We start from the raw sequence: 19,627 nt of genomic DNA on the forward strand, positions 1-19,627 counted from the left end.
CATCCATTATGCAAATACAGAACCCACCATCGCTGGTAGACATCTGTGGTAGGCATAATAATGGCCCCCTAAAACGGTCTAATCCCCGGAATTTGCTATTTTACCTGGCAAAAGGGACTTTCGGTTGCCAATCAGCTCGCTCACCTTAAGATGAGATTACTGTGGTTTATCTGGGTGGACTCAGTGTAATCCATGTACATGGTCCTTAAAAGTGTAAAAACAGAAAGAAACACTGCAACTTTACTTGATGCAAATCATATCTCTGCAAAGAGTACATTCCAGTTTTCTGAACCGATCTTATAAGAGTTCTGTGCTAGGTTCTTTATATATACTTCCCAAGTTATGTCAGTTGTCATTGGTAGTAGCCATTTCAGTCATGGAGTTCTTCAGATATTTTGCTGTGAGTGCAGATGGGCTGCAGATCGTATATGAAGAGACATTTAACCTGGAGGCCACTTCCTCTCCTATTTTCTCTCTCTTTGTTCTGCTGCTCTCTCTCTAATTCTTCAGAGAGCTCTTTCAGCTTAATTTCCTCTCCAAATCTAACCTGCTCTTTTCCCTCGACCTGTCCAGTTTACCTTCTTGACTGTGGCAAGTAACCGTTCTACTTCATAGTTTAATTTTCAAGAATTTCTTGCTGCTTCCTTCTTTTCATTTCATCTTCGGTTTCTTTACATATTTCACATAGTGTCCCTTGGCATTCTAGAGCTGAGAATCCCAGTATCTGTATTCTGACAGGGGTCGATCTCCTTGGATTGTTTTTTCTTGACTCTCACTTATGGTGGCTGTCTCCTTTTGGTTTAAGGAATTTATTCCATGGGATCTTCTTTTCCTCTCTCCCTTCCTTCTTTCCCTCCATGTTCTTCCCTCCCTTTCCCTCCCTGCTTTGGGGGAATTTCCTGTATTTCTTTGTGAGGCCAATAATTCATTACAGCTTTTTATTTCTTATATTTTACCATGATTAGTGTGGTGGCAAGAGTTCCTTCAAGGTATCTAGCAGCTGGCCGCAGTGGTGGAATGAAAAATATTCTGCCAGTGATTTTCCCAGGAGAGGATTTGTATTTGTTTTTGCTGGGAGCCATGGTATGCTACCAATCTCGGACAAATTTAGCATCCTTCCGTGGTCCCAGCTTCATGCTAAGCCCAGGTTCAGTTTCTCTACTTTTAAGGAAGTCAGGGTTTCGATTCCGGATCCCAGTGCTGGTGTTCTTCTTCTCCCAGATAGCAGCCTGGCTTTTGTGTGTTTTTAATGCTTACTGTTCCCTGCTCTGGTCTCAGCTCTTCCCTCCCTCCCTCTCCCCACCCTCCTCCTTCCATCCTCCCCTTCCTAACTGGGAGATTCCCTTTATTTCTTTGTGCATCCAACAGTGCATTACAATTTTGTTTCATTGTAGTTTACCCACAATCAAATGTATAGTGGATGAGTCCCTTCAGAATGTCCAGTATCCCACTGCAGAAATGGAAGTGAAAAGTACTCTATTTTGCCAATTACTGTGAACCCACTCAGGGTTTTGTTTTGTTCCCCCCGTCCTACGAAAATGATAGTAGGTAGCAGGAAATATTTAATGTGGAAACAATAATTCAAACATTCAGAACCCACAGCCTCAAATACGTTTAAAAGGGGACAGCATAAATGAATAAATAAATACAAGTAACGTGACTATATAAAGGAAAACTACTGGCTAAATATATTTTGCATGCAGTAATTGTGTCTTCTCTGGAGGAAAAAAAAGAAAGATTAAACAAATCTGTAGTGCTGCGAATACACTAACAGTATGTTTTGGGATTTAACAGGTCCAAAGGACTATAGCTAAGCAGATTCAGATGGTGAAACAGATTGGAAAAGGTCGCTATGGGGAAGTTTGGATGGGAAAGTGGCGTGGCGAAAAGGTAGCTGTGAAAGTGTTCTTCACCACAGAGGAAGCCAGCTGGTTCCGAGAGACAGAAATGTATCAGACGGTGTTGATGAGGCATGAGAACATTCTGGGTGAGTTGGTCCGGCAGTGTTCAGGGTTCCCTGGCTTTCCTCCGGCTTCTGTTCACATCTGCCTATGAACTCATCTGTCTAGACCTGTTATGAAATATAGAGACGTTTGCTCCTTGGCCTGAGCCCAAGAACGTCACAGGCTCCTGATGGGAGACCTCACAGGAGGAATGACTAAGGCGCTTCTGTGAATGGATCGTGGGCTGGAAGTGGAATACTCTCCGAACGGTTTTTCTCTTCAGGGACGGGAAATGCACATGTAGCACCAGCATTTCTTAGGGTTTCTTAGGGATTTGAAGGAACACATGGTTCAATGTTGTGGAAAGTTCTAAAAGTTTTCTCTGCAGGATTGAGTCTTTTTTTTAAAAAAAAAATTCTCTCAAGTTAGCAATGATGTGGCTGAATCATTCAAGTGGAAAAAGTGTATGCCCTGATTCCAGAGCCTGTTTCGTAAACAGTGTTATGTCTAACCACGATGCCGTGAACTATTTACTGTGACCTTAAAAATAACTTAAATATCAACTACAAAGAAAGGGATCATGTTTTCAGGTACAGACTCTCAATGTTTCTCTACCTCTACTGTTTTGATTGCCTCTGATTGGTTTTAATAATCTAATACTGTCATGGGCATAATCATAAAGCTGAATGAAATGCCAAACAAAGACGCCTGTGACAAAGAACGATATTTGGGAATATGAATTATTCTTGATAGTGTTCAGAACACGCTTGGCTTCAAACCTTTTTGTCTTTCTTCCTTTTAGGGTTCATTGCTGCAGATATCAAAGGGACAGGGTCCTGGACCCAGTTGTACCTAATCACAGACTATCATGAAAATGGTTCCCTCTATGATTACCTGAAGTCCACCACCCTAGATACGAAATCGATGCTGAAGTTAGCCTATTCTTCTGTCAGTGGCTTATGTCATTTACATACAGAAATCTTTAGTACCCAAGGCAAACCAGCAATCGCCCACCGAGATCTGAAAAGTAAGAACATCCTGGTGAAGAAAAATGGAACTTGTTGTATAGCTGACCTGGGCCTGGCCGTTAAATTTATTAGGTTAGTATCAAAGTGAACAAATATACTTTGTATGATTCTTTTCTCTCACTTTTTATAGATTGTACGTTCTGGAGTGCAGTGCTACTAGGGTTGTAGAGAAGGAATTTTATTAATTATGATATTTCTTGGGAGGGGAAAAAGAAGAAAAATGTTTATTTGAACAAACATGTGTTTGTGTCCTATGGTGTCTATGCTCATCAGTGACTTGGCTTGCAGAGTTTACATTAGGTTGCAGCTCTCACGGAGCTCTTTAGAAAAGATGTACCTCATGTCTCGGATGATTTGGTGAGCATTCTGCATAGCATTTGTTAAGTAGGAAGAGGTTTTAGTAACGATCTACATGTTATATAGTGATAAAGGCCGTGTTTTGTTTTGTTTTGTTTTTTAAGATTTTATTTATTTATTTGAAGAGAGAGACACAGCGAGAGCAGGAACTCAGCAGGCAGAGTGGGAGAGGGAGAAGCAGGCTCCCCGCTGAACAGAGAGCCCGATGCAGGGCTTGATCCCAGGACCCTGGGATCATGACCTGAGCCAAAGGCAGACGCTCAACCATCTAAGCCACCCAGGCGCCCCAAGGCCATGTTTTTTTTACATGATATAAGAAAGATAACTTGCATAGATATTCTATGCGAAATGCTAGAAACTAACAAACAGCACACTCAGCGTTCAGCACTACGGTACTGTGACTTACACAGTGAATGTAACACCTGGACACATACACCAGCGTATGTCACAAAACAGGGGTTTCAGAGCCCAGGGGCTGCTTGGAGTGACGGCAGTAGTTTCTGCAGAGTGGGGAGGGGAACGCCGGGAACGCCCAGTGAGTGGGGCTCTCTTTTGCCCACCCTCCCTCTAATGAGAAAAGCCCGTTTTATCTTGCAGAGGACTTAATTAGAAAAAGTGATTCCTTTGCTTTGAAGACAAAACAAAATGAGTTTGCAAGCTACTGGCGTAGAGGGATCATCCTATAACTGCCTTTTTAAAAACTCAATCTAGGCTTAGCCTTGATTAAATTGTTGCATCCTCTTGTGGGTTTTTTTCCCCCCACCAAAGAAGACTTGATAGAATACAGAGAGGAAAAGCCATGGGGATGATTAAACGTTTGGAAAATAAAACTCATGATAAAGGACTAAGTGATTGGCATTTTTACCCAGAAGTGAAGACTGAGATGTGCTTTAATAATAGGCCCCAGACACAGGAAGGTCTCCACCATTTAGAGGATGGTAAATTTGACGTTCTCATCTTTAAAATCAAATGACCTGGGTTATAGATTTGGGTTAGAAATAAGAACCACCTGCCAGTAAGATGAATAAATCCTTTCTCTCTTCTGAATTCTTTTTTCTGACCTACAGCCTTTTTCAAGTCTCCTCTACCAAAAAAAAAAAAAAATTTCCCATGATGCTTCTCACACGACCAGCCTCTCTTCTGTCCTCCGTTTAAGTTCTTGAGAGTTCCGAAGAGTAATCAGCTTTCACAATCTTGTGATTTTGTGTCTTTTGCTCCCTTCTCTCCTGAGTTGCTTTTTTGAGGGATACCGTTGGTCTTTGTCACCAGAAGGCTTTCTTTTTGTCATTCCAGGGTCCACAGCACACAAACCTTTCTTCCTGCTGTTTTCTTGATGTACCTTTATTCCAGGTTCACTTTCTTTCTCTGTGGGTTCTGTTCTCTGTGTGCCTCTTACATATTTCCTCACTGCTAGATTTCCTGCTGGGTCTGCTTTTTCTTTCTAGTGCCCAGTTTGGGTCTATCCATTCTAAAATGGTGCCTGACATTTCGTTTGTTCCTTAAGTTTTTGGTTTGCTCAGTTGAATGAATTCTGTCTCTGTGACATTCCCATTGGAACTGGGTTCAGTTTGGGTCCTCTGTCGTTTTTCTAGATTCTGGAGTAAAGCATTTTGTAGTTACTTGCTCTTTGTTTTTCTTATTTTCATTTTTTTCCCCCTCCATGCTGCTGCCAGATTTGTCTTGCTATTTTGGATAGCATAATAATTTCATAGTTTCCTATAGCTTGGGGGTTCAAATGGAGTTTATATTCTAAACACACCTTTAAGTATGTTTAACATGCTTTTAACTTTACCCGAATACCCAGCATCTCCTCTTCTGTTTAGGTAAACTACTACTTATCTTCACAGTTTATTCCTTTGGGATACCTCTTATTGTTCCCTTCCGAGTCTGACTTTTGGTTAGAATTCTGCCCTCCCCTGTGACCCTGTGCATACTGCCATGATGTTTCTCACACTCTTGTCCAGTAATCATTGCCTACGTATCTGTTATTCCCAATGAAGACTAAGCTCCATGAAGGTGGGTACCATGTTTTTTTCTCAAATGTACATCCCTAGTGCCTTTCCTTGGTGCCCATTACTTAAGCATTGCTACAAAAGTATGTATAATGGACAGATGAATGATACCCTGTGAACTACAGAATGAAGGAAAAAAAGCATCTTTTCTTAGCTCCAGAGGTCCTACGCACTCTGGATTAAACCCACCTTCCTAGTTTTATATCCTATAACCCTCCAACTTAGATGCTTTCTTTTGCAAAACTGAAGTTATCTGTGTTTTCTCCATATGTACCCCTTGTATGCTACTGCCTTTCATTTGACTGAACAGTCTCTAGTTTAGAATGCCCTTGCTTCTCCCTGAACCCTAATCCAGTCTCAAAGCTGCCTTTAAGTCCCTTTACCCATCCCCCAGCTAGGAATAAAGACATCATCTTCTCTACTCCTGTAATAATTTCCTGGCCCTAGTCTGCCTGATATTATAAGTATTTAGTGCAAGCCTCCTCTTGCCTACTCGTCATTGGGTATCTTGAGAGCAGGATCCAGGCCAGATTAATTAATGTATTTCGCATTTGACATGACATAGTGAATTATCCATTATAGGTATTTCAACATTGTTTCGAATCGATACATCTTGGCAATATCAAAGTAATTGAGAACTTTCTTCTCTGTAGGCCTTAAAACAAACAAGGAAGTGAGTGTTATATTTCTGAAACTCAGCTCTGCTTAATGTAAAGAGGATGAACTAAATGACCTCTCAAATTTCATGCAAACCCTGATTCTAGGAAGTGGAGGGGAATTTTTTAAAGGATAATTCAGAATCAGTTTGGCATATATTGACTCATTCATCAAGAGAGGAAAGCTTGAGGATACTGTCTCGGATGGGAAACCGTGGCTGTTGGAGGCACAGATCTCATATGGCTAAAGAGTAGCTGTGGGGCCACTTTACTATTCTGGGGCTCAGTTTCCTTCCATCAAATGGAGGTTGCCTTTGATAATTTCAGAGGTCCTTTTCACATTTTATTTTCTGTGTTTCAAAGGAACTTTGCTCTTCTTGATTTTGAGCCTCACTTTTAAACCTTGCTTTTTATGTTTCTTTGGTTTTTGCTTTTTTCCTGATTTTCCTGTTTGGGGGCACTGCACACACAGAGGTAGTTAGAGATCTTATTACAAGTGGGGTCAAAGCTAACCCAGTGTGGAGTTCTCAGGCTTCGTAAGTGAACTTCCTGTGAGAATTGAATATTTACCATGGTCTCTACATGGTAAGTGTTCTCTTAGGCTTTTAAGTAATTTCTGGGAGGTTCCCAGAGAAGTTGAGAGCCACAGAGAGAGCGGACTATACTTTAGAGATTTCCTGCTTTTATAACTTTTTTAACTTTTTTAATCCCTTCGTGGGACTCTCTTGAAAATGATGTAAGTGCTGATATATTTCCTGCCCAACAGAGATTTAATCCAGGTGATGCCGTACCAGACACCACCATAACCCCAAATCTCTCTGGGAAGGAGAAAACAATGACCCGTGAAATCCCTTAAGGGAACTTAGAGATCTTTTCACTTTTTACTTTGGAACATCAAGCAACCCTTCTGGTTCTTCAGTGTCAGAGTCATATATTTTCTTACGGGGAACTCAAGTCCTGGTTTAGGGCTTCTCCATTATTAAATTTTAAATAGAAAAACTATAGCAAAGACTGATCGGCAACAGAGATCTCCCAGATGATGATTGTTGGGTTGTGCAAATGCAGAGGAGGTGGGGAGGCCTAGCACAGAGGGCACTGCATTTCTCCCTTTCTCAGGCCCTGGCTACTAGCCCTGCTTCCCGTTTGTGTACTTAGTGGTGTTTTTAAAAAGTGACATGCCTAAAGGACTCCCCAGAGCCCGAGAACTAAGCGAATCAGTGGCAGGGTCAGCACTTTCAGTCAAGATTTCTGCAGCCATATGCACCTTCTTTTGAAGGGTCTTTAGTTCTAGAGTTCCATTTCTCAGAAATCATTGAAGCATTGAATCCTTTCGAAAGAGCAGCAGAAAACCCTCCTCATTGGTTAGCATCTGACTGGGCAGAATCGAGTGCAGCAGATCAGCTCCACAGCCACTTACTAGGTGCTCCCGGAAACGCCGAGGGGTATACACAGCCCCTTCTCCTGGAGGCTCACGACAGTCTCTCATGGTTACTCCAGTCTGCCTAAGAGAAGGTTCAGTATATTTCACGGGGAGTTAATTTCAGAGATCAGTTTCAGGCCTCCCGCAAACCAGTGGCCGCCTTCACCTGTCTTCTGTCCCCTGCCCTTCTTTCATTGTTCTTTAAAGTTCAGTTCTTATTTTTGAAAAAGCTTTGCAGAGTATTAAAGGTGTATGGTGTTTGTTTCTCTTCTTTCTCTATTACCTTTTTATCTCCCTTCTCCCTCTCTCCCCTTCTCCTCTTTCTGTTTTAGACAACCAGCAACACCCAGCACAAGGCTACCTGCATGTGCTCCCAAGGCTCAACGAGGTAGAGCCACCTCGTTGGAGCTAACACCTTGAATCCCCAGCTGGTTGCTCACGGCCACGGTGGGCTCTGCGTGTGACTTTCGTGAAACTCTCCCTGAAGCTGATGGTACAGTGGGGAAGTGCTCTGTGCTGAGCCGGTGGCTCTTTCCTTTACATAATACATCTTGCAAGAACTCCTGCTATGCATTTATAAGTAGGAGGTTTAATTGACATGAAAGATCGAACTCAAAGCCAATTTAAGACAAAGACTGTATTTTTAAAAATCCACTTTATTATACTCTGCCACCAAAATAAACATCTTTTGCCTGTGCTTCATCTGGTGCATCACGGCTGAGAGTATGAGGCATGCCTTGTGCTCCAGTCTCATGCTTTTGCCCGGGTTCATGCTCCAGGCCTCTCGGGCTTCTGGCTGGAGGCTCTGCTTTCCCCCTTTCTGTATTCATAGGAGCTCTGCTCTGCCCTCTGTTGGTTGCTTTAACACCTGCGAGGCACACGGGCCACTCTGGGCAGCAGGGCCAGCCAGACCCAGGCGGACGCTGCAGGAAGCCCACCTGAGTGTAGGCGGTAGGGAGTTGCACGGTCTATAGACAATAAATTAAAATGACCACCATGTGCCCAAGTTCTAAACCCTGTCCATGATAACATCCATCTCCTAGCAGGTCCCGTTGCTTCTGCCATCCCCTACTCTGTAAGCCCTCCTTGTCTCCTTCAGAGGAGGAAAGTCTTAGCTTTGTATAATTTTCATTTCCTTCTCCTCTTTGGCTCTCTTTGTCTCACACTGTCCAGTCTTCCTCGCTGCCCTCCCCCTGCCTACGGCCATTGCCGTGAGAACTCTCACTCCCTTTGTGTCCCCGTTCGGGGAGAAGAGCCACTGACGTGTGTGCCTTGTGTACACTCGAAGGCCCTTCGTTCATGGCTGTTGACCCCTCATGCCACCATGCTGGCATCTTCTTCATCATGCCACTGTCGTCCGAGTGACTCTGGTCCGAAATGCGGAGTTTGTTTTCATGCCTCTTTAGGTAATCCTAGCTGAGGGCACCTGCATTTTGAGATTCAAATAAAATTACACTTTATCACCCCTAATCCTGCCTAATCCAGGAGGGAACTCAGTGTCATTCACAGCGTATCTGGGGACCCCAAGGGGCTGTGTTCCTCTCTGCCTAACACCTTCGATATGTGTTGTACCTTTTCCACGTGGTGTAGTTGCAAACTTACATTGTGTTCCACAAACACCATCAACTCAGGGTTGAAGAGAGCATTACTCGGGTATGTTTAGTCATAAAATTTATGCTACCAGAACATTTTCCTGATTTTTGTTTCCTACAGGAGCTTAATGTCTTGTCATGATCCTAGGCCAGAAGGGAGAACTCGTTTTCTCCCTAGTTGACTTGCCCCTATTCCCTGATTCTTCCAAATTACTGTTTATTTTTTACTCAGAAAATTATAGGTATTTTTATTTAATCCTTTCCCAGCCCACTGTCCCTAAATTCATAAAGAAAAATACCCATTAATATAAGATTCTAAAATAATTTTTTTTTTCTGGAGAGGAGTTTGCCTGACATCCCTTAGTTTAGTTTATTTTGTTCAAATTATATTTTTATGTTTTTCCAATTCTACTTAAGTCTTTATCACACTGCTACTCACATTAACAGGGACAAAAGCCATATGGGATCTAGTGGAGGTATTAAGTAGGCAAAAGTACCTACCCCCATAGTTCTCTAAACCCAGTTTTTCAGTCATGAGCCCTTTGCACAAATATTTCCAATCCTTCTTCAAGGGACGGAAGGAGAGAGATCATGTTTCCTCTGTGGTGAATATGGCACCCATATTTTTGATGGAATGTTTTCACTTCTCCTTGGTAGAACCCCCATCTTCTCTGTACTTTTCTCCACTTTCTTTAGATGTCTTTTGTTCTTCAAAGTTTAGGCTGCCAACCTATCCCTTAACCTTGAAATGTACATTTTTCTTGTTCCTGATCCTGCTGAGTTCTTCTTTGTAGTATATTTAATTAAAATATATATACATAAAAATGTAACAAATAATAAGGCACTGGTGTAACAATTATAATGGGAACAAAGTTAACAATTTGCTTTATTTTTATCTGGTCTTTTTTTTTGAAGAAATACAATGTTGAAGATAACCCTTTGCATTCTCCTCCTCATTTTATTCCCCTTTATCCCTCCCAGAAGTAGCCAGTATCCTGAAGTTGATACTCATCTTTGCTCTATGGGACTTTATGATTTGACCACAAGCCACTGCAGCTCCAAGGGTCATTGGGTGCATTTTGAGTTCATTTCTCTGACTCTGCCCTCCTTGTGCAATATCCGTCTTTTCTTACGAACCTCGTGTCTCGAGACCCCTCTGGCCCCTTCGTGGAAAAGGAAACAAGGAAAAGCTGAAGGCGCCCTGACCTTTCCTGCTTCCTTCTTCCTCCTTGACCCTTTCCTTCGGTTACTTTCTACCCTCTTCTATGTGCTCTGCACCATCAGACTCTACTTACAGCCTCTTTTTCTTTGTTTATTCTTGGTGCCCCGGTGTTCGATATCTCTGGCTTCTATTTTTGCTCTTGAAGATGAACAAGCTCAGTTTTTCTCTGCCCTAATTTGGGAACAGGTAAGATAATGTTACTGAAAACCTGAGAGAGAAATGCAGTTTAATTACTCTGCAGTATAGAAACCCTCCTGAGAGAAGAAGGGATGGCGCTGTATGTCTTGGAGGATCTGACCCTTAATAACATCAGATATGAATTACTTATAATTAGCATGTTTGTCATTTAAATGTAGTACTGAAGGCATTTGCCATTAGGTTAATAGTAATCTTTTACAAAATTTGCTTAACAAAATTCTATTTATCCTTTTAGATATTGGTAATGTCTCATTTTATGGTCTGTATACAACAGAGATTTTTATATTTCTCTTCCAAGTATTCATAGCAAAGTTTACTGTAAACAAGCCTTTTCTTTCTTTCACTTATTTACCTACGCTGTGCAGAACGCATTATAAATGGAGATGGATTGGGATGATAATATTTAGGGCTGTAACAAATGATTATGGCAGCTATTCAGGACTCAAGGAGTTTACACTTGCAGGTGGGAAGACAGGTGTTTATTCACATACTACTAGGGCAACACCAAGGGTGGGCAGAGGGAGGAAGAGGAGGGACAGTAGTGCCACGCTTCAGGGCCTGGATAAGGAACTGGTTTTGGGGAACTGAAGGACCAACAAAATTCTTGATTGTGTGTTTGTTCAGTGTTTGAGGGCATGAAAGTTTAGAGATGAACTCTATCCAGTCTGGCCATCACAGATCTTATTGTATCGTCAGGTAACAATTACCTTTCAGTTTCCAGTAGATGTTTCCATGTCACACATTCCGTTAGCCCTTCCTGACCTTCCAAATTCAAATAAAGCAAAAGGAGCTAAGAATAAGAGTGGGAAGGAATCACCTAAAATCTTTATCAAGTGTTGTCAGAGTGTATCTTTGGCCTAAATATACTCTTGTGGGGCCCATGCTAAGACTATTCATGGTTTCCTTTCCCAGTCCATGTTCTGGAATATAATTTAGGCCCTCTACCAGTTTCTTTCCATCTGCAAGACACCCCATGTTTGTTTCTTGGCATGGAACCCAGAATTCTCTGCCTAGGCCTACTGCAGTCTTCCTCTAATGATTCAAAGTCATAAATTACAACACATGAATGAAATGCCTACTGTGTGCTTACAGAAGAGATGGCAGGATAATTAAAGGTGGAATTTTTGTGGCATCTTTTAAATCTGATATTTTTCATTTTATCATTAAGCTGCTTCTTGGCTCACTTTCTTCCCTTATCATTTACTGTGTAGGTATGCAAATTACATTTTTCTGTTATATAGTACTGGTAAATACTAGGATTTCACTTTTTTTTTTCCTAGAAAATGAGCCTCTTAGAGCCCAGAACAGTAGGACCTACATTTATAGATTAAGGCTTATTTATTTTCATTTTTAAAAATTTACACTTTAAGTTTTATTTAAAAACAAACCAACCAACAAAAAAAATGGGCTTCTTCAGAGTAGTTGCTCCTGGAAGATCCTGAGGGGCCTAATAAGAAGACTGGTGGCCCGTCTGTTGCAATGGCTTTAGATTGAGGATTTTAGTTGGAAATGAATTTAAGATGGTTCTAAGAATAAAGCTTTCTACGTTTTAGTAAATGTTAACAGTTTGGAGATCTGCAGAGAGACATCTGCCATCCTTTAAATTTTCCCAAGTGACACTACACATTTTATGCTTCAGAAACTAGAAATTGAGGCAAAAAGATCAAACCCAGAGATTCTTTCCAAAAGCCACTAGTGTTTAGGAAAGTTTGGTATTGCCTGTGACACAGCCTGCTAAATGTGATATATGATATATGTAACTTCCTCGTTGAGGAGAAAAAACATGTAAATGCATGAGAGTCAATGAGTGTGATGAAAAGAAAAAAAAATTTCTCAGGAATCAGGAGATGGCAAGGTTTATCCACAATTCCCCACAAACTTTGGTTAATAATGACTTTTTGGTCCCTTTTCTTTTTTTTTAAGATTGTATTTATTTATTTGACAGAGAGAGAGAGATCGCAGAGGGAGAGGGAGAAGCAGGCTCCCCACTGAGCAGGGAGCCCGATGCGGGGCTCGATCCCAGGACCCTGGGATCATGACCTGAGCCGAAGGCTGATGCTTAACGACTGAGCCACCCAGGCACCCCAACCTTTTGTCCCTTTTCTGTTTGATAGTTTCTTCATCAAAACTGGGGTTTCTTGCTCTTCTTAGTGCCGCTGGTTTCTCTTGAGGGTGTCTCAGTATATCTCTGAGACAAGCTTCACAGTGTGCTGGCTGCACGTTCACGCGCCTCATCTTGCTTAATCGTCATCCAGCTGAGCGACGGTAGTTCCCCACTTCAGTCATCTCGTGCCGAACTCTGGCTCCAGCTTCACTGTGCCGAGCAGTGGTTCGCAAGGGCCATCCTGCAGGTCGGGGTGCACCCGACGCCACAGATGTTCTCCCAGGCTATGGGAAATGGTAATCAGTGGGTCACGTTCTGAAACTTTAACGGAGCTGCTGGTATTATATTCAGTTATTCCTTTCCTCCTTTTTTTTTTTTCACAATAGCCGTTTTTTTATTATGTTATGTTAATCACCATACATTACATCATTACTTTTTGATGTAGTGTTCCATGATTCATTGTTTGTGCATAACACCCAGTGCTCCATGCAGAAAATGCCCTCTTTAATACCCGTCACCAGGCTAACCTATCCCCCCAGCCCCCTCCCCTCTAGAACCCTCAATTTGTTTCTCAGAGTCCATAGTCTCTCATGGTTCGTCTCCCCCTCCGATTTCCCCCGCTTCATTCTTCCCCTCCTGCTATCTTCTTCTTCTTTTTTTTTTTTTTTAACATATAATGTATTACTTGTTTCAGAGGTACAGGTCTGTGATTCATCAGTCTTACACAATTCACAGCACTCACCATAGCACATACCCTCCCCAATGTCTATCACCCAGCCACCCCATCCCTCCTACCTCCCACCACTCCAGCAATCCTCAGTTTGTTTCCTGAGATTAAGAATTCCTCATATCAGTGAGATCATATGATACATGTCTTTCTCTGATTGACTTATTCCGCTCAGCATAATACCCTCCAGTTCCATCCACGTCATTGCAAACGGCAAGATTTCATTTTTGATGGCTGCATAATATTCCAGTGTGTGTGTGTGTGTGTGTGTGTGTGTGTGTGTGTGTGTACCACATCTTCTTAATCCATTCATCTGTCGATGGACATCTAGGCTCTTTCCACAGTTTGGCTATTGTGGACATTGCTGCTATAAACATCGGGGTGCACATACCCCTTCGGGTCCCTACATTTGTATCTTTGGGGTAAATACCCAGTAGTGCAATTGCTGGATCATACGGTAGCTCTATTTTCAACTTTTTGAGGAACCTCCATACTGTTTTCCAGAGTAGCTGCACCAGCTTGCATTCCCACCAGCAGTGTAGGAGGGTTCCCCTTTGTCCGCATCCCCACCAACATCTGTCGTTTCCTGACTTGTTAATCTTAGCCATTCTGACTGGTGTGAGGTGATATCTCATTGAGGTTTTGATTTGGATTTCCATGATGCCGAGCAATGTTGAGCACTTTTTCATGTGTCTCTTGGCCATTTGGATGTCTTCTTTGGAAAAAAATGTCTGTTCATGTCTTCTGCCCATTTCTTGATTGGATCATTTGTTTCCTTTCCTCCTTATATTAAAAAAATACGTGTTATCTGGTTGATGAAATCATGATGATCATAGAAAGCTTTGTTAAGGGTCCTCCTTATCAAAGTAAAACATTTTCAGGTCTTTGTTGACCCTCTTCCTTCCCCACTGTTTTCCCTTGTTTGTACATCTAAAAACCTTGCAACACTTGGTTTAAAAAACACTGTCTCAAACAAACCCCCTCGGCAGGTACTCATGCCAATTTTAAGAGCCAACCTATGAAAATAGAAAGGGGAAGAAGATATTTTGTAGACATTTAATAGATACTTAGCAATTATTTCGAGTTTATATTTGATCTAGGGGCGATGCAGCCTTGTATGGTACAGCTTCCCTTTGATTGTCCTCTTCACTGGGTTTTTACCTGTGGATATTTAATAAAACTCTTGACAAGAAATATTTTTCAGGGAAATGTTATTCCTCAAAAAGGTATCCCTTCCCACCTTTGCGTGAAAGCCTGGTTCAGGAATCACTTTGATTTGTCACGTGTTGGTCCTTTTCAGTGCTCATAGCGCTTTGCTTTACTTTTTCCTCAGTGATACGAATGAAGTTGACATCCCACCCAACACCCGAGTTGGCACCAAACGCTACATGCCTCCCGAAGTGTTGGATGAGAGCTTAAATAGAAATCACTTTCAGTCTTACATTATGGCTGACATGTACAGTTTTGGACTCATCCTCTGGGAGGTTGCTAGGAGATGTGTATCGGGAGGTAAGTAACAGTGATAACGTTGGATCTACTACAGATCCTTGCTTTCTGATCAGAAATCAGAGTTATCATATTGTCCCCCAAGTCAGATTTTCTTTTATTTTCCACCTTATTTCTGCTGGTGCAGTCACAATCCTCCCAGGAAATGATATTTAACATCTTAGAATTCTGTTTGACCTCCTCTTTCCAGCTTCTTCTCACCAACCCTCTCCAAGGCCCCGTTCCCTGTGGTTCCCTCTCCACAGATTAAGGTAGAGACAGGGATGTGGGGTGAGACACCCATTCTTTACCCCTCCCCCCACTTGACTTTCTATATAGTTCTTCAAAAAGCAATTTGAAAATATCAAATTTTTTATCAAAAGTTTTTATCAAAAGAAAATTAAAGCATAAGAATGTTGCTACTGGTCATGGTAATTTTTCTGCAAACAAGGATTCCCTAGTAAGATGATGTCAGAAGGCATTTTTAAATATTCAGAGGCATTATTTTTGCTTGTTGTATTTAGTTTACTGCTGCGTCATCTGTCTTTAAATAGATTCCAACGCTTTTTAGGTGAGAAGCTGAATTGTAGGCGCTTCATGAAGTGACAAGTATCATGTTTATGGTTATACTCATGGCCATGCTCGGTTAGAAACCATGCTGCTGCTGCTGATCATGGCCAGTTTGAGCTCACTTTTGTGAGACCTTGAGCTTGCCCAAGGTTCTGAAAGTCCAGTGAACACTTAATGATACTGGGATTCGTTCTTGGACCTGCCATTTATTATCCGTGAACCTCTGACAAGTTACTCAGCTTTGTTCCAGTTCTTTCATCTTAAGAAGGAAGTGAATTAAAGAGAAGTAAAACTGCCTGGTACATAAGTAGCATTCAGTATATCTTAGCTCTTATTTAATATTTTCCTTTTGGTTAGTAGAGGCTTAACTTATATTTAGATTCACACTTAAATACAGAGGAGAGACAGTTAATCAACAGGCATTTATACTTTGGGAGACAGATCGTGATGCAGTGCCACCATGCCTTCTAATCACTCGGGGAGCTCTGAGTCTCTTCTGAGCTTAATTTAAAATAGAACATATTTCCTCTCAAGTGAGAGACCTCCAAAAAGAAAGTCAACATGGGAAATGTTTCCTAACCAGATAGTGAATAAATTCCCCGTCATCTATGAAGAAGGAAAGAGCTAAGCAAAATATAAGTTAACTAATTGTCTATGCCTTGCTTCATGTTTTATAAAGAGTAGATGAGCCTATTTTAGGATAACATACTTACACTCAGGATTGGTTTAGAGAAGTTGAAGGAGTAGTAGAGCACAAGATTACCTTCTAATTATGTTTTCCTGAACATCTAAAGCAAGTGGGGCCACAAGAACCTATATTTAGAAGCCTCTGGGTCAGAATACAGAAGAAACAATCTGCTTAAAAACAAGCTGGTCTTATAAAAAACAGCAGGATGTTAATTGCTTTACTAGGTCTGTCTTTGCCTGCGCATTTTGGAGAGGTACTAAGGTGTTGCCTTATCTCTTTAAGAGATTGGTCTGTGTTTACCAGAGATGTTAGATTCTAGGCTCTGCGCCATATCAACTCTATGGCTTTGGGCAAGTTACTGAATCGCTCAAAACCAAGTTTCTCATCTGGATAATATGGATAATAATGCTCTCTCATAAACGTGTTTCTAAGAATTTAGCAAGATAAATTATACAGCGTACTTGCTGGTATATAGTATACCATACTTGGTGTAGTGTGTACCCTAGTGTATAGCATACTTGCCTGGTATACAGTAGGCTCCTAGCAAGCAAGTTTGTCTTCTCTTTCCAGAAAGGCAAAACACACAAAATTCTATTCTCCAACACTTTCCTTTATGAGGATGTTGGAAGATTTGGGCTTGTCTTTCTAGTCTAGACACTTTTGGGTGAAGTAGAGTCTGGATGTAGATCTTCTAAACTTCGGAAGAAAAAGAGAATTTTTGAGGTTTCAGACACAATTAAATGGCAGCCAGTATGGACATTTTGATAGCTTACTTGCATAAGGAGAAGGAGGTAAGGCCTATAGTTCCAAGATGGACTTTGATTACTTCCTAACTGTATGTGGTTGGCTCTGTGTCTGTTGTCATATATACCCCACCACGGTGCCTCATTCCAGCCAGGTGATAGCACCAGCATTAGACACAGAGGGAAATCTGAGAGGAATCAGACAGACTTGGTCTTTGCCCTCACGGTGTTTCCAGAACCGTTGTCTTGAGAATTAGCAAGGGAGGAAGAACTCAAATGAAGTGAGCAACCCCTTGTGTTAGGGCCTGGGCTTTTAGTATTTCCTATAGAATCGAAACACAATGGAAGGAACTATTCACATAGATACATATAATTACGCTGTGTGGGCTCGGTGAGGGACAGAATAAATGGTGAGTGGGAATAGTCTGAGGAAACTTTTGAACCTTCTGGTCCTTTATATATGGGTTTGAGTTTGCAAGAAAGGGCATAATACAGACTCCAGATTTTGTCCGAGTAAACCCCAGCAAATTTAATGATGCATTGGATAAAATCCACCAACTTGGTAGTATCATCTTGTTCAGATACAAAGCAATGACATTTCTATAATAGATGATTTTAGGAAAGGGAGGAAATGTGCTCCAGATAGATTGCTCACTCCGAGTGGCATCCTTTAAGGACTGAGGCTGCTTATAATTATTGTGAGGAGTTAATCAGATAGGGTTGAAAAGAAGATAGAAGTAGCCTACTTTTCTAAAGGACAAACGGAATAAGGTAGAAAGTAGATACTAGGATATGAGATGGAATTTGTCATGATAAGGGCCATTTTCCGAAGATGACAGACTTATATTTCTTAACCCTTCTTTCAACAGTACCAATTTTTTTCTGATAATGTATTTTTTTATAGAAAGTTTTGTGAAATACAGAAAATTTAAAGAAAAAAACAGTAAAAATCAGACAGTACTTGCACCTAAAAAAAATCATGGTTAATATTTTTAGGTGTGTATAATTTTTAAAAATGTAAATGTGGAAAAATGCACTATTATGATTAAGCAGAAAGAAAATGTAAATCTCACATTTTGTTCAAGTATGATACACTGCCAAATTTGTTATGAGATTCATAATCTCATATTGCAGTAATAGAAACAGTCACATATTATGCGTTATGAGTTTGGGATGTGTCTGCCAAATTTGCATTGAGATTTAATGTAGACTTTTTAAAATTTGGCATACAAGACCCTTTATAAAATTGGAAATAAATTTGAGATGGCTTGTTTTACTTAGCTTTGGGAAATTAGAAAAAAAAGGCTTGAAACCCTATAATAATATGTTTCATTAGGTTTTCTATTTATGTTTTTTAATTCGATTAGGTGTCATTTGGGCACATTTTTTTTTCAAGACTTATTTTGCAGTTTTTTTAGCCTGAACTTGGCTTGAGTACTTGATAGAACTTTGCTTTGAGAACAGTTTGTATGTTAGACTTTTATTTCCACCTCCCATAAGATAGTAATAGTAATAATAATTTAGAAACAACCCATATTTTCAGGTATAGTGGAAGAATACCAGCTTCCGTATCATGATCTGGTGCCCAGTGACCCTTCTTACGAGGACATGCGAGAGATTGTTTGCATCAAAAAGCTCCGTCCCTCATTCCCCAACCGGTGGAGTAGTGATGAGGTAAGGCTTGAAGTAACCATGTGGCTATGACCAGTTTCCAAACAGACTTTACTCTTTTTTGCCCAAATCCTGGAGGATACTCATTACAGGAATCCTCCTTCCTTGTTTTGATGATGGTGGTGGTGGTGCTTTGCGCAGTCATTGATATGGAGCTAAGTGTTGTATGTTAAATTATCTGTTTCTTTTTGCCAATTTGAGTTTGCTACTTCTAGAGTATATTGGGTGGGTTACCACTTAGCCTGTACAATAGGTAACACTATTCCATTTATTTGTGATGTCCTGACATTTGCATAAAGGATGTTATTTCTGTGTGTGTGTCTTTAAAGCACCTTGAATTTTCTCCATGACAGACGAGCGTACACCATTCTCTCATCTTGATGAGAGAAAAGATAGGCATCTGCAGAATCTAGTTTTCTTTACACAGAAGGGATACGAGCCTGTAGTTGAGCTGCCTGACTGCGCCGTGGATCTTTGTTAGTAGGGATGATGTGATGCGCTTTGAAGAAATCCATATTCAGCCTGGCTCTCAGGAGACAGTGATGAAACCTAAACAGGGCCGAAAAAGCGCTGTTCAGAAGGAGGAAATGAGTTGGGTGGGCCTTGCCTTTCCTGTCTCCTGTCGTCCTCCACATCTTGCCCATCCATCCTCCAAGCTGACAAACTCACCAACTCCCGGAGCCCTCTGGCAGGTGGGGACATTCAGAGATGAGTTTGAAGTATCCCCGGGATAAAACACAACCCCCGCAAAACCCACCTCATCAAACATATACCAAAGCCAATGCAAACACATGGAAAGAGCACTGTTGATAAGCTAATTCTTTAATGTTAAATGCATTTAAAAGCAACCTCTGGTTCATTGGTTTTGTGTCTCGTTACTGAAATGCTAAATAATGCCTATGTTTTCCAATGAGCTATGCAGAAAACTTTATGAGGTGCTGGAGTTACATTATTTTGAGGGTGGTTATGGGCATTGGTATTACTCAGAATCCCTTCTCTGAGGAGTTCTAATGAAGTGAAATTGTGCTTTTCCACAGGAAGACCAATAATTGATGTAGCACAGGAGAGCACAGGAGAAAGTTTTAGCGAGGCTGTGCACAGGTTATTAATCTTGTTAAATGGTACAGTGCAATGCTATTATTTTGGCAGACAGCTGTGATTTAGGAATAACCATGTTTGTTTGAATAGTATGGAATTAGATAGAAGATTTA

General features: G+C 41.1%; 1 protein-coding gene across 4 annotated transcripts in view; it reads left to right on the forward strand.

Annotated features, from left to right (window-relative positions):
• The window catches only part of BMPR1B (bone morphogenetic protein receptor type 1B), a 401,636-nt gene that overhangs the window by 377,753 nt on the left and 4,256 nt on the right, over positions 1-19,627 (forward strand). For all 4 annotated transcript variants that reach the window (XM_064584821.1, XM_064584822.1, XM_045880732.3 and 1 more), the window contains 4 exons: positions 1,795-1,987; positions 2,746-3,043; positions 14,593-14,768; positions 18,289-18,419. In XM_064584821.1, coding sequence (XP_064440891.1) covers positions 1,795-1,987; positions 2,746-3,043; positions 14,593-14,768; positions 18,289-18,419 — 798 coding nt within the window. The remainder of the gene's footprint in view (positions 1-1,794; positions 1,988-2,745; positions 3,044-14,592; positions 14,769-18,288; positions 18,420-19,627) is intronic.

This window comes from Mirounga angustirostris, unplaced genomic scaffold, assembly GCF_029215605.1.
Source record: "Mirounga angustirostris isolate CCGP_5_RB_7025 unplaced genomic scaffold, mMirAng1.0.hap1 SCAF_2, whole genome shotgun sequence".
Lineage (NCBI taxonomy): Eukaryota > Metazoa > Chordata > Mammalia > Carnivora > Phocidae > Mirounga > Mirounga angustirostris.